The sequence below is a fragment of the Crotalus tigris genome, unplaced genomic scaffold (assembly GCF_016545835.1).
Source record: "Crotalus tigris isolate CLP2741 ecotype Arizona unplaced genomic scaffold, ASM1654583v1 scf7180000019182.148810, whole genome shotgun sequence".
NCBI lineage: Eukaryota > Metazoa > Chordata > Lepidosauria > Squamata > Viperidae > Crotalus > Crotalus tigris.
In genome coordinates, this window is record NW_024097420.1 from 86,468 (window position 1) to 101,560 (window position 15,093).

General features: G+C 42.0%; 1 protein-coding gene across 3 annotated transcripts in view; it reads left to right on the forward strand.

The window, feature by feature from the left end:
• Window positions 1-15,093, forward strand: part of LOC120315900 (laminin subunit beta-4-like) — a 76,258-nt gene that overhangs the window by 18,876 nt on the left and 42,289 nt on the right. For 2 of the 3 annotated variants that reach the window (XM_039360925.1, XM_039360926.1), the window contains exons 3-9: window positions 2,070-2,245; window positions 3,925-4,048; window positions 6,238-6,311; window positions 8,837-9,025; window positions 12,014-12,077; window positions 13,693-13,895; window positions 14,119-14,239. In XM_039360925.1, the coding sequence (XP_039216859.1) occupies window positions 2,070-2,245; window positions 3,925-4,048; window positions 6,238-6,311; window positions 8,837-9,025; window positions 12,014-12,077; window positions 13,693-13,895; window positions 14,119-14,239 (951 nt within the window). Of the gene's footprint in view, window positions 1-2,069; window positions 2,246-3,924; window positions 4,049-6,237; window positions 6,312-8,836; window positions 9,026-12,013; window positions 12,078-13,692; window positions 13,896-14,118; window positions 14,240-15,093 lie in introns of those variants that run through there. The other variant, XM_039360927.1, reaches the window with a different exon arrangement.

A 15,093-nucleotide genomic window follows, 5' to 3' on the forward strand; every position in this document is an offset into this window, starting at 1 on the left:
ATGGTTGTAAGTTGAGGACTACCTGTCCTCTTTCATGGTAGGTAGGATGGATGGCACAACGGGTGTCACAAAACTGGGCAACTGGGAAAGGCGATGAGTCAGAATGGAAGAAGCTTCTTGGATGAGAAGTGAAACGTCTTCAAGGAAAAAAACCAAGAAAAAGTCTAGTTGTCTTTTGAAAAGTACCTTTGTGATGAGACCACATGGTCCCCAGGGAGGAATTCTGTCTCCTACTCAGTGCTTTTTTTTCTAAAAAAAAAAAAAAAAGGTGCCGGAACTCACACACGTCATACAACCCGCCTTGTCTACCCTACAAGGTTCCATCCAAAAAAGGTGCCGGAACGCCGTTCTGGGCATTCTATGAGGAAAAAAAGCCCTGCTCCTACTTAATCCCCAGTTGGTTCTTCTTAGGATTCTAATTATGCAATTCTATTATGGACATTAGATTTCAAGAGAGATGATTAGAATTCACTGCAAAAACCCCACCACACGTGGAAAGGGTCCCCAGAGAATGAATAAGGTACTGTGTTCCCCGTAGCCAGAAGTAGGCATTTGAGGACTGAGTAGCTGGGGGAGTTAGAATTCCCAGATATGGGCTTGTTTATTATTTTAATTTTCAGAATGTGCACAGTAGATCATTAGTATAGAGAGAAAAATCACGGTTATTAGCTTTTTCTTCGGCAAGGGAATACAAAATAAGATTTTATTTTTCATTCTATTCCCTCTAGAATTAAAAAGCATTTTACGGTGAGTCAGTCCCAGAATCCGTAGGCTACTTAATTCATGATCTGTTTTCTTCCGCTGATGCCTAATGGTAACTCATGAATCGAGCTAGCAAGTAGTTCTAGGATTTTACAACAGTGCATTTGTATTTCACACCAAGACAGAATGAACAATTTGCTGGAGCGGTTGCTCCTAGCTGGCCGGTCTAATCAACAGCAAAAGCTAAACAAGCCCCGAAGCTCAAATTTTGGTTATAATTACTGAGATGAGCCAGTTGGGATATGGGAACCCTTAACATGCCAGGATCAGAAGCCATGGTTTATTCTTGGTTTCTATTTGTTGACTTTGGGGGGGAGGGGAAATAAGAAGAATGGCCTCTGGCAGGAAGAGCCAAGCAGGAGCAATCAAATATGGTATATCTGCAATCTGTTAAAATTCTTGAGAATATAGATAGTCCTTAACTTACAACCATTTGTTTAATAACCATTCAAAATTACCAACTGACTAAAATAAGTGACTTATGACCATTTTTCACACTTACGTCCACTGCAGCATCCCCATGGTCACGTGATCGAAATTCAGATGCTTGGCAAGTGATTCGTATTTATGGCAGTTGCAGTGTCCTGGGATCACGTGATCCCCTTTTGCGACCTTCTGACAAGCAAAGTCAAGGGGGAAATCCAGATTCACTTAATGACCGTGTTACTGATTTAACAACAGCAGTGATTCACTTAACAACCGTGGCAAGAAAGTGGGGCAAATGGGGCAAAGCTCACTGAACAACTGTCTCGCCTAGCAATAGAAATTTTGGGCTCAATTATGGTCGTACATTGAGGATGACCTGTGTTAGCAACGTGTTAAAATTCTTGTGAGTAACTGGGTTTCTGTGACATGCAAATCTAGCCTTTAGACCAGGGGTAGGCAACCTTGGCTCTTTTATGACTCGTGGACTTCAACTCCCAGAATTCCTGAGCCAGCCCTGCTGAGGGGAAAGGGAGAGGTTTCCAAGCTGAGTCATGCTGGCTCAGGAATTCTGGGAATTGAAGTCCACGAGTCATAAAAGAGACATGGTTGCCTACCCCTGCTTTAGATGTTCCTTCTGGAACAATAGTTACCTTCTTTTCATCTCTGCTATTTGAGATTTATTTATTTTTTTGCTTGGATGTACCAGGTTGAAGTCATTTACCTAGTTGACGCTATTATTAATCGTGAATAGGTTTTTTTGTGGGGAGGGGACACAAGGCATTAGTCTTGCTGGATGAGATCATATTTTTTTCTCAATGCCAAGGTACTTCATACGTTCTTAAAACGGACTGAGTAGCCTGTTTTCTTGCTTTTTTGACCAGGCCGGATAGCTGACGTTCAGGGCACAGAAGAGCCTGACTTATACCATGGTTGTTTGGAAGGTAGTTGTTACCCGGCCACAGGAAACCTGCTCATTGGGAGGACCCAAAGCCTGAGCACGACATCAACATGTGGCCTGGAAGAGCCTCAAGAGTACTGCATTGTCAGCCATCTTCAGGTAACACTGGTCAAGAACTTGTGATGTCTAAATAGTATTAAAACAACCACAGAAAAATGTTATTGGGCCAACTATAAAAAGCAGTATACTCCACTGAAGGCTGTACTTACAGTCACTCATGAGCTAGTCACCACCTGGCTGGACTACTATGATGCACTCTACGTGGGACTGCCCTTGAAGAATGTCCAGAAGAAGCTTCAGTTAATAAAGAATGCAACGTTGTGAGCAGTTATGTGTGTTTCTGGAATAGCACACATTACACCTCTGCTCAACAAGCTGCATTGGTTACCAGTCTGTTTCCAGCTCCAGTTTGAGGTGCTGGTTTTGATTTTTAAAGCCCTACATGGCATGGAACCAGGTCGTTTGAAGGACAGTCTCTCCCTGATTACATCTGCTGGTCCCACCAAATCTAGCAGACAGGGCACGATGTGGGTCCCGTATGGCAGGTCTGAGGTGATGGCCTTTTTTTGCTGTTGCCCCCAAATTTATGGAATATTCTTTCCTTTGAAGTGAGGTTTGCCTCATCCCTTTTAACTTTCCAGAAATTCTTTAAGACCTGGTTGTGTCATCAGACCTAGAGGACTCCAGGAGACTGGCAAAATAATGAGATTGCTCGAGTGTAATTAATACCTGTTTTTCTGCCTCTTTCTCCATCTCTCTCTCTTTCCACAGACACAGACACAGACACACAGAGACAGAGTTTTGTGCCTTTAGAATTGTAAAGCTTTTAATAACAAAAAACTTAATATTTCATTGTATACCTTCTTGTTGCATGCCACCCAGAATCACTCACCTGTGAGCATCAGATTGGAGGGGGAAAATTTGGGGGGCAGAAAATTAGATGATCGAAGACAAGAGATAAGAGTTGGAGAGTTGGAGAAGAGGGACACAATGGCACTAAAGTCCTCCTGGTCCATTTAAGAATCCTGTAGCTTTCTTGGTCAATAAGTTATACTACCCCACACGTTATATGATACAGAGATGTCCCCTGATACAGTTCTGATGCTCCTTCACATAAGATAGCTAAACACAAAAGAAATTCCTCACAATGCTGTCTTGGGCAGCAGTGAGTGACTAGATAGAGCTATTGCAGAATGTAGCACTTCGATTTATATACCGCTTCACAGTGCTTTACAGCCCTCTCTAAGCAGTTTACAGAGTCAGCATAGCCTCCCCCCCCCAACAATCTGGGTCCTTATTTTACTCACCTCAGAAGGATGGAAGGATGAGTTGCCATTGAGCTGGTGAGAATTGAACCACCAAACTGCAGGCAGCTGGCAATCAGCAGAAGTAGCCTGCAGTACTGCGTTCTAACCACTGCGGCACCACGGCTCATATGTTTATAAGTGTGTTTTGATTGGAATCTATGGGCTACATCCTGGCCACTAGGCATCAGGTTGTCTCTGCAGACCATAGATGTTGTCTCTGGTTAAATACAATATAGTTGTCTTTTGACTAGAACAGGGGCTCCATACTTGACAGCTTAAAGACTTGTGGACTTCAACTGCCAGAATTCCTCATGCTGGCTGGGGAATTCTGGGAATTGAAATCCACAAATTTTAAAGTTACCAAGTTTGGAGACCCCTGGACTAGAGAATACTGGTAACACTCACCGTGAAAGTTATTGAAGGTAAGTGCAGTGCTTTTGTATATTTAAACCAGAATGATTCTTTTGACAGGACTCTGAGAAATGCTTCATTTGTGACTCACGCTCATCCTCCTTCCGTGAGAGCCACCACATTGAGAATGTCATCTACCTTACTGGCCAGAATGGTGAACAGACCTGGTGGCAGTCTGAGAATGGTAAGAATGAGAAATTTGGGAGTTATGGAAACTAATGTTTCATCTTCATTGGTTTCAGATGTCCAGCAACTCCCCAAAATTACACATCTCCAGATCTTGTTGGTCTCCAACAAAACATTTTTCATCACTAGTGTTGCCAGATCTTGGCTGGCTGGAAAAGTCCAGCGGACCCTATATTGGCACCACTATATTTGGACTCTACGACTTTTGATGTCCAGATCTGATAACCCTACTATATTTTTCATGAAGTGAAAAAGAGATTGTGCAAGAAAGAATGCCTGGCCCAAGATCACCAGCTGGCTTTGTGCCTCAGGTGAGACTAGAACTCACAGTTTTCACGTTTCTAGTCCAGGGGTCTTCAAACTTAGCCCTTTTATGATTTGTGGACTTCAACTCCCAGAATTCCTCAGCCAGCGTGCCTGGCTGAGGAATTCTGGGAGTTGAAGTCCACAAGTCATAAAAGGGCCAAGTTTAAAGACCTCTGTTCTAGTCTGATGCCTAAACCACTACACCAAACAGAGTCTGTTCCAAATACCATGCAATTACAATTACCAGTATCAGTCACCACTGGCTAAATTGGAACTACAGGGATCTGTACTTGTAGGAGTCGATGTGATGCCATGGTTAAGAAGTTGAACTAGGACCAGGTCAAGTCCAATTTCAGCAGTGGGAACATTTTGAGCCAATTGTTCTCTTTCTCTTCATCCAACCTATGTTACAAGATTAAAGCTGTGAGAGTAATATGAATGGAGATCTTCAAAAAAACTGCTTTGAGGAAAGGCAGAATATAAATTTAGACACAATTGATTATGTGCCAGTAAATGGTTTCAACTCTTAACAACCACATGGATAGACATTCTCCAGAATGCTGATTCCTATGGTCTTTCATTGAACAATGTTTTTGCAAGTTTGAAGTCATATGGAGAAGATTGCACAAGTTATAGCAGAGTAGTAGAAAAAATAATGTTACCTGCAGCTTTATGGGACTATTTTTAAAGACTTTCAAGAGAAAAGCTGGTCATAGCCTGAGACATTAAATCAAAGTATTTCAGTAAGAATTGAGAATGATGCTTGCTGGCAACCTCCTTTGTATCTTAGACACTTTATCTCTCAGAATGTGCTGTATGATGAGAGCTATAAACAGAATTAAGATCACGCGAAGTATTAGTACCTCTTTATAAAACCCTAGTGAGACCATACCTGGAATACTGCAACCCTTTTTTGTCACCATACTATAAAAAAGATGTTGAGACTTTGGAAAAAGTTCAGAGAAGAGCAAATAAAATGATCAAAGGCCCAAAGACTAAAACATATGAAGTCCGGCTGCAGGATTTGAGTTTGGCTAGTCTAAAGAAAAGAAGAAACAGGGGTGACATGATAGTAGTCTTCCAGTATTTGCGGGGCTGCCACAAAGAAGAGAGGGTCAAATTATTCTCCAAAGCACCAGAGGGCAGGAGAAGAAACAATTGACCAAAGAGAGAAGCAACCTGGAGTTAAGGAGAAACTTCCTAACAGTGAGGACAATTAACCAGTGGAACAGCTTGCCTCCAGAAATCATGGGCGCTCTATCACTGGAGGTTTTTAAGAAGACACTGGACAGACATTTGTCTGAAATGGTATAGGTTCTCCTGCTTGAGCAGGGGGCTGGACTAGAAGACCTCCAGGTCCCTTCCAGCTCTATTCTGTTCTGTTCTGTTTTGCTCTGCTCTGCTCTACTCTACTCTACTCTACTCTACTCTACTCTACTCTACTCTATTCTATTTATTTTATTCTAATCTGAAAGCTTTATGGAAGATTTTGTCTCTGTACATGACCAGAGGAAATGGAGACATGTTATCTAAATTCAGCTTTTTTGCTGCATTCTTGTCATCCTGCCATGCCATCCTCTTTGGGTTAGATAGAAGATGCATGTTTGTTGAAGATAACCCGATTCTTGGAATCTCCACACATAATTTGGAATCCTGAATGACTGAAGTTCTCAGTCATATGGGAAGATGTCATGACACATTAAACTACCTACTGCACCCATCACCCTTCAGTTCATGAAGACAAATGAATGGAGGGGAGTTGGAAAGAGGACGGTGGCGCTAGATAGCAAGTCCCTGCTTTCTGGAGCATTACAAGATATCAAGACTACTTGAGCAGGGTCCGTGAGAAAGGTCTCATTTTTGGCTTTTGTCCCTCTCCAGGTGTAGAGCAGGTCAGCATTCGATTGGACCTGGAAGCTGAATTCCACTTTACTCACCTCATAATGAAATTTAAGGTAATGTACTGAGGAACTAGGAATTGACAGATGCCCTAGAGACGATATTAGATGTTTTGCCTTCATAGGAGATAGAAAAAGTATCTGACAAAAGTATTGAATAGTTCTATTTTTTGATGTTATTAAAAAAAATCAGTGTGTAAATTAATGTGCTTTACTGCAAATACTTAGGTTTTTGGACCAATTTAAGTTTGTGCCAATGGGGGATTTCCTCTCTTTTTTTAAAGAAGTGATTTTTCATAAAAACCCCAGTGGGCAGGGAAGAGTTTAAAGATCTCCCTGCCTGCTGCACGTCTGATTATTATTCCATGCATGCATCCCAGTGGCTATTTGCACTTGTGAAACTCATACGTGTTAATACAATACTATCGTTAACCTTTTAGTTGGCACTTAAATGTTACCCACTTGACAGGAATTTCTGTTTTTAATCTAGAACCCCTTTTGAAGGGTGTATAGATGTTGCTTATGTCTAGAATCAACTTGATTCTTCTCAGATTTGTTGGGCCAGAGCTCCATAACTTCAAGTCAGTCGCCATGCTGTTTTGGGTTGCTGGGATTTGCAATCCAGAGACTCAGCCTCAGAATAAGCTACCTATAGTGTACAGCTGAAGAGCCAGCTTGATATGGGATCCTCTGGTCCATGAGTAGCGGAAACAATGTTGACATAACTTTGCTCTTTTTTTGTGACTGATCTCAGCAATGTTTTATAGTGACGCCAGTGAGTGAAACTATCCCAGACATGTCAAACACAAGGCCCGGGGGTTGGATGCAGCCCACGAAGTGGTTTTATGTGGCCCGCGAAGCCATCCTGGAAACAGTGAGGGAACGGCCCCCACTCCCTTGGCCCTGGCCCAGGTCAGCCGGGAGCCAATTTACAATTTTGTGGTGGCCATCTATGCTGAAACACATTCAGTCTTAGCTCCACAAGGCCATCTGGAACCAGCGAGGAACCAGCCCCTGCCATGTTGGCCCCTCCCCCTGGTGCATGCTGGGGAGGTGTCACCCTTTGTGAGGAATGAAGAAATGCACCATCGCCTGAAGTGGCCAGCAAATGGCCCTCGCCTACTTCACATATCTGGCTTGAAGGGCTCCGGCGGAGGGGTTTCAGCAGGCAGTGAGGCTCCTCCAGTGGACCATGCCTTGGCACTTGCTCCGGTCCCACCCCCTTCTGCCAGAGACCCTCAGATCTGTCCCAGTCCTGCCCAGGCCCCCACAGGCACCCTTGAATCGAATGATGTAGAGCTGGCCATGCCCACCCAATAGGCCACACCCACTCCATCCACACCTACCCAGTAGGCCACACCCACCCTGCCCCCCCACCCTGCTCCCCCACCCGCCACCCCCAAGGGCAACCGCAATGCTGATGCGGCCCTCAATGAAATTGAATTTGACACCCCTGAACTATCGTAACAATTCATTGCAGGGCATGTTAGGTGCAGCAATTGGTGGATTTACCTCGATGTGGCAGAAACATCCATATGTTGGTCCCCCAAGCAGATCTGGGATGGTGGGAGGAGATATCCTGCATCAGAATGCTAGATGGGTCCAGTCATCAGTCAAAACCTGATTGAGGGGAGGGGAGCATTAAAACATGTGACACCCTTCCCTTCTATTTCATGGGACTCCCTGAATCACTGCAGCATCTGATCCAACAAGGTGTTATGACAAATTGACACACAACTCTCTGGGACAAGTCCTGTAGGTATTCCACGGGTGGAAATATGTAAGAAAAGTACTAGTAAAATAAAAATGTATTATATTCTTAAGCAAGTCATCGGAACTCTTCCATAATATCATGGAAATATACTGCAGAAATTGAATAAATGAATGAATGAGTGAGTGAGCGAGTGAGCGAGCGAACGAACGAACAAACGAATGAATGAATGAAATATGCAGAAGGTCTGGGGAGGGGAGAAAGTGAATGAAAATCAAACTTGCAAAGTTGTTCTGTATTAATCGTTGAGAAAATCTTTATTAGTAAGAATATCTAGAATTTGATAGGAGAAATAAGGATTGTAGCGGGATTTATGATAAGGCAACCAAAATGACTGAAAAGAAAAGAAATACTATACTAATATGATGATTATTTTTTAGGAATATTGGAAAAATTATATATTTCATGGTTACTCATCAGAACAATAAGAATTGTATTAACTCAATGTTCGCAAAAAAGGATATTTTGGGGAAAGAGGAAATCAACCAAAATTAATATATGGAACACAGATTATAGAAATTAATTGTTAAGGATTGTTTCACAAATGTTATCCAGACAACACACTGTTTACCAATTATTGAGTGACTTACGTTTTGTTAAAAAAATAAATAAAAAATCTATCTAAAAAAAAGAAAAAGAAAATCAAACTTGCATCTAGAAAAGCCAGTCTCTTTTGTTCTCAAATACCTGACTTGTTTTGGTATTCATGTATGTTTTGGACATTTTAATGCAGAGACCATCTCTTATTGGTTCACAGGGAAGAGCAGTGACAAATATTCTCCAGTTGACTCCTTTCTTCCTTCTTTTTCAGACTTTCCGTCCTGCAGCCATGCTCATTGAGCGCTCATCAGATTTTGGACAAAGCTGGAAAGTTTACCGCTACTTTGCCTTCAATTGCTCCAAGCTCTTCCCAGCAGTTCCCACTCAGATCCCAACACATGTCAATCAAGCAATGTGCGACGAGCGATATTCCGAGATTGAGCCCTCCAGCTATGGTGAAGTCAGTGCTATTCTATGGAAGTAGAATGAAATGCAATTGGCAATATCCCTTGGAAGACCAGAGAATTATATCTCTGTAATTATATGATCAAGCTGGGGAAGATAAGCAATAAGTCTTTATTTATTTGAGCAGATTAAAATCCACCCCCCCAAATTCACCACTGTTTTCTATGCAGTTCTGGCAACATAAGCTCATTCATAGCTCAGTTTGTCTCTCTGGACCGGGATTAACGGAACTAGAATACAAATAGATACTTAACTCTGAGAAAGGGCTACAGTCTGATAGCAAACATAATTTGCAGGCAGGATATTCTAGATTTAATTTAGGTAAGGACTGTGAAAGTTTTTAAGGTGAGCTGCCTGTCAGTGCGGAAAATATAGAGGGAAGAAAAAATAATGGTCTAATTCACTGTAGTGCAGTTCACCGTGTTCACGAAATAGAAAGATCAATCAGACGTTCAAACTAATTTTTAAGCAGCAGATAAGAACGTAGAATCTCAAGCTCTGAATATCAATGCAGGCAGCCACAATTGTCGAAAGTAATTTGGAAAGCAGCAAAGCGTACTTTGGTTTTGGAGGTGAATCTCTTGGGGCTAAATGGATGAGGTACAATTCTATGGTTTATCAAACAGTAGCCACGGGAATATGAAAATTAAACTGGGAGTATGACCCTGAAGGAAACTGGTCAATTTCGTCTGATTTGTGAGAACCTTTTGTTAAAAGTTTAAAAAGAGAGAAGCAACCTAGAACTAAGGAGAAATTTCCTGATAGTTAAACAATTAACCATTGGAACAGCCTCCTCCAGAAGCTGTGAATGCTCCAACACTGGAAGTCTTTAAGAAGAGATGGGACAACCATTTGTCTGAAATGGTGTAGGGTTTCCTACCTGAACAGAGGGTTGGACCAGATGACCTCCAAGGTCCTTTCTAACTTTATTATTATTATTATTATTATTATTATTATTATTATTATTATTATTATTATCTTTTATTCATTAAACATGAACCTCAGTCAACTGAACATTCAAATTGGCTGGCGTTGATGGTTGGCACGAGTTGCTACCAGCGTATTATTATTATTATTATTATCATCATCATCGTCATCATCATCGTCATCATCATCATCATTATCATTATCATTATGATTTCCTTACATAGATTACAGCTAAGCTAGCATGTCACATTTTGCTTGCTCCTCATCTAGGAAGAGCGGGCTAGAAAGTCCAGAGCAGATTTGACAAGTACAAGTGGTCCTCGGTTTATGACCATAATTGAGCCTGGAACATTGCATCATTAAACGGGTCACCAGAGCTGTGGGTGGTGCAGTGGTTAGAATGCAGTATGGCAGGCTAACTCTGCCCACTGCCAACAGTTTGATCCTGAGCAGTTCATGGTTGACTCAGCCTTCCATCCTTCCAAGGTCAGTAAAATGAGGACCTAGATTGTTGGGGGCAAATATTCTGGCTCTGTAAACTGCTTAGAGAGTGCCATAAAACACAATGAAGCAGTATATAAGTCTAAATGCTATTGGCATTGCTGCCCTGTGACCAGACCTGATTTTACGACATATTTGTGGCAGTCGTTAATAGAACACAATGCTCATTTTAACTAATCTATTTTATCAAGTGGGCGGGTTTTGACAGAAGCCAGAAATAAATGCCGGAAACTGGCAAAACCCGTCAAAAATCACTATGACAGGATGCTGCAATGACCATAAAAGTGAGCTGGTTACCAAACATCCAATATGTGAAAATGCAATTGCAGAGTATGTGTGTGTGTGGCTGTCATAACTTTGAAGTCAGGATGTAAGTAGGTTGCATGGAGTCCGTCAAAAGTCGATGATTACCGGTACTAAGTTTTGGATACACGACTTTAGCCCTGACAGAATTGGGCTCCAGGTTTTTCTGTTTAACTACTACCCTATCAACAATGTTAAAAAAAGGTGCCAGTTAAGATAAGAAAAAAATATTCTAAGCATTCGTAGTTTCCCTATCCACAGGCCAGAGAGAGATATCAAGGAATTTCTCCCTAATATCTTCAGTTCTAAGTAAAGCAGCTGGGACCAAATCTCTTGGCCTTTTTATATCTAAATATGCTATTCAGCTCAAACTTAATTCTTTACATGGGAGATTTTTTTTCCCATCTCAAATCCAGTGTATTTCTCAACAGCTCATTTTAACTTTAGCTCAGTTGTCTTTTTTTAGGGCAGATTCCTGAATCTGTAGCATTAAGGTGATGGGAAAGGTCAGCCTTATTTGAAATTCAGGGCCTTGTGATGCCACTAAATATGAGAACCCCTTTCATAGTGGCAGTGTTATTATGATATGCCGGATTTTGTATCTGTGTAACCCAGCTTTTTAAAAGATATCTTTTATGTGTTTATGTAGTTTATTCACTACTTTGGATTTCTTATTTTGAAGGGCTGACATGATTAATTATTATTAGACCAAGTCATTGCCTAATTTACTTAACAGCCTTGCCCTAACTCTTTGCCTTGGACATTGATCTTGATAAAAAGAACTCAGTGACTTTGTAGATTGTCCTTGACATACGATTGGTTGCATAAATTACCATTTGTGATCACAACAAACTTCAGAAAAGCTACTTAAGACCCATCCTCGAGGTTACAACTGCTGCAATCCACCACCTCCTTATATTTACAACCAGTTGCAACTTCCTAGGTTTATTTGACTACGATTTGCAACTTTTTTGCTGTTTTCCAGAAGAAAACAGGAAAAAACACCCATTGGCTATGCCGGATTTGCTTAATGATTGCATGGTTGACTTAACAACCATGGTGACTTGCTTTACAACCATTGTAAAAGTGGTCATAAAATTGAGTCAGGTCAAATGGTGACTAGACTTACGACTGCAACGACGTATGACTGAAATTCTAGCCTCAGTTGTGGTTGTAAGTTGAAGACTACCTCTATGCTCTTAGGAAGTGAGGGAAAGCTTAGATGCATCTTTTAACTTCTCTCTCTCTGCAGGTCATTTTCAAGGTACTAGACCCTGCTGTGAAAGTAGAAAACCCCTACAGCCAGGAAATCCAAGGTATGGCTTCAATGGGAAGTAAGGAAAAATTGCTTCTGAAAATTGAAAAGAAATGTTGCGAAAGGTTAAATAAGGTTGCCAAGGCTTTAGATACTGACACAGAGTTATGCTTGCAATTATAGCAAAAACCTTAGCTTGAGTATAGGATTAGGGTGGAGATTTGTTCTCCAAGCTTGTGGATTGGTTTCTGAACGCTTCATTATCAGGCTCGGTGTCCCTGTTTCCCCAAAAATAAGGCCTACCTCGAAAATAAGCTGTAGCTTGATTTTGGGGGATGGGCCTAATATAAGCCCTATCCCCAAAATAAGCCCTAGTTTTGGGGCGAGACACACACCTAAAAATCAAGCTGGGGCAGGGGTATGGATCTGTCCCATGCACCCCACACCCACTTACCTTGCAGCTAGGCCTCTTTTCGTTGACCCACTTCTTCCGCGGCGTCTTCTGCAGCAAGGCCGGCATTTCTCAGTCAGAGGCCTTTCCAAGAAGGCCGCTGCAGCCGAGAATTGAGCTATGGATTCATTCCATAGCTTGGTTCTGCAAGAGATCTGCAGCTGAGGACTGAGCTATAGATTGAATCCATAGCTCGGTACTCGTCTGCAGAGGCCTTCTAGAAAGGCTTGACTGCAAAATGCAGGCTGGAATGCAGCTGCAGCATGAAGCTGCTCCTTTGGGCCAAGAAGAAGTGGGCCAGCTGGGTGGAGCTGTCGGTGCCGGAGGGGAGTAAGACATCCCCCAAAAGTAAGACCTGGTGTGTCTTTTGGAGGCAAAAAATAAAATAAAATAAGACCCGGTCTTATTTTCAGGGAAAATAAGGAAATTCAGAGGAATTTAAGGAAATTCCGTTCCTTAAACTCCACTGAAGATGTTACCTAGCTTAGTAATGAAAGGTTCGGAAACCAACCCACAAGCTCGGAGAACGAACCTCCACCTCCATTCCCCAAACAAGGAAGGGAATGGAGGACTTTTTAATAAAGAAAGGGCATCATTATTAGAAATAAGATCACTGTAGTGGAATGTGAGGATGACCTTGGTAGATGGGAGGAAAGAGATGTGCCTAGGCAACAATCAGATAAAAGAGGGAGGAGCTCACAACCGAGTAATTACACACTAAAAAGAAACAGTGGGAGATTTGTACTTTCAGACTTGCAAGATTCTATCAATGTAGCCTTATAATAAAATTGAATTAGTTAATCTTGTCATGTTCCCACTCTGGTCGACTTGGGAGGCTGACCACCACTTGAATTGGATTGGCATTTGGTTTAATTTAACAGGGCTTTTTGTAAGTTAGGATAACACAGTACTGTATTGTGTTATATGCCAGTTTTTCAATTTAGTTATTTATTTATTTTATAAAATTTATAGGCTGCCCATCTCACCTCAAGGTATCCTCTAGATGTGTTGGACATTCACACCCTGTCCAATCTGAACATGAAGGGAATTTTTATTCAACACTTTGGAAGAGATACATTTGGGAAAAGGTGGTCCTGTATATATTATTGTGCTTCCTGCCTTGTGACCGTAAAAAGAAGGAAAGGGAAAAGAAGATAGAAAAGGGGGAGGCTGAAGAGTCTGTAAAAGCTACACTACTGCTTCAACACTTCCCTCTCTTGCCCAGATTTGTTACGTGTCACCAACTTGCGGGTGAACTTCACAAAGCTGCATACGCTGGGAGACAATTTGTTAGACTCACGATATCAAGTATTGCAGAAATACTACTATGCGGTATATGAGATGGTGCTCCGAGGAAGCTGCTTCTGTTATGGACATGCCTCCGAGTGTGCCCCCTTCACAGGATCAGCTAACCCGGTTGAAGGCATGGTAAGTCGCTCTGTGGGAGGCAAGGAGAAGATCAGGGTGTTGAGAAAATCGACAACCACAATAGTTTTATGTGAGCTTAGTTTGTATCTTGAGTGCTCTGCACCTACAATAGGAATTCATGCTCTTTTTTAAAAAAAAAAAAATCTCTATGCTGGGAAAGGCTCTCTCGCTAATTGGTGTGCAAAGCCTTGTAAACCTATTTTGCCTGTCTCCTCTGCTCCAGATCCATGGACGATGTGTCTGTAAGCACCACACGAAGGGTCTCAACTGTGAGCTCTGCAAGGATTTCTATCAGGACTTGCCTTGGAGTCCAGCCGAGGTCCACGATCCACACGCTTGCAAAGGTGTAGGCTGAAGGCTGGGCCATTGTGTTTGCATGGAGCAGTGAGGGGTTGCATAGTAAAGCAGTGGGAGTCATTGCAGGGAGATCATGCACATGGTAACATCACTGGCTTTGTGTGGTTACGTAGCTAAGACCAGGAGCCTTAGAACAGTTTGTTTATTTATTTATTTATTTTTATTTATTTATGAGACTTATATACCGCTTTAAGTGCAAGCACTCTCTAAGCGGTGTACACCAGTAAGCAATGTGTGTGTGTATATGGGTCCTCATTTTACCTACCTCGGAAGGATGGAAGGCTGAGTCAACCTTGAGCCGGTGAGATTTGAACCGCTGACCTGCTGAACACAGTCAGCTAAAGTGGCCTGCAGTACTGCACTCTAAATGCTGTGCCACCTCGGTTTAATCGTGGGTGTGCTTACTGATTTATTAAACAATATAGGAAGCTTTTGACTTGCAAACACAATTGGGAGCAGAATTTCCATTGCTAAGCAAGGCGGTTGTTAAGTCAGTCATGCCCGATTTTATCGTCTTTTTTTCCCCACAATTAAGTGAATCATGCAGTTGTTAAGCGAATCTGGCTTCTCCCCCTGACTTTGCTTATCGGAAGCCGTGTGGGGAAGATCGCAAATTGTGATCCCCTGACCCCAGGACATTTACAACCTTCGTAAATGAATATCAGTGGTCAAGTGCTTGAATTCTGATCCTGCAACTGAGATAGTCATAAGTGCAAGGGCTAGTTGTAAGTCACATTTTTGGGTGCTGTTGTAACTTTGAATGGTCAGTAATGAATGGTTGTAAATCAAGGACTACCTGTATAATATCCTGAATCTCACATCGAGTTAAGAACGAGGCAGA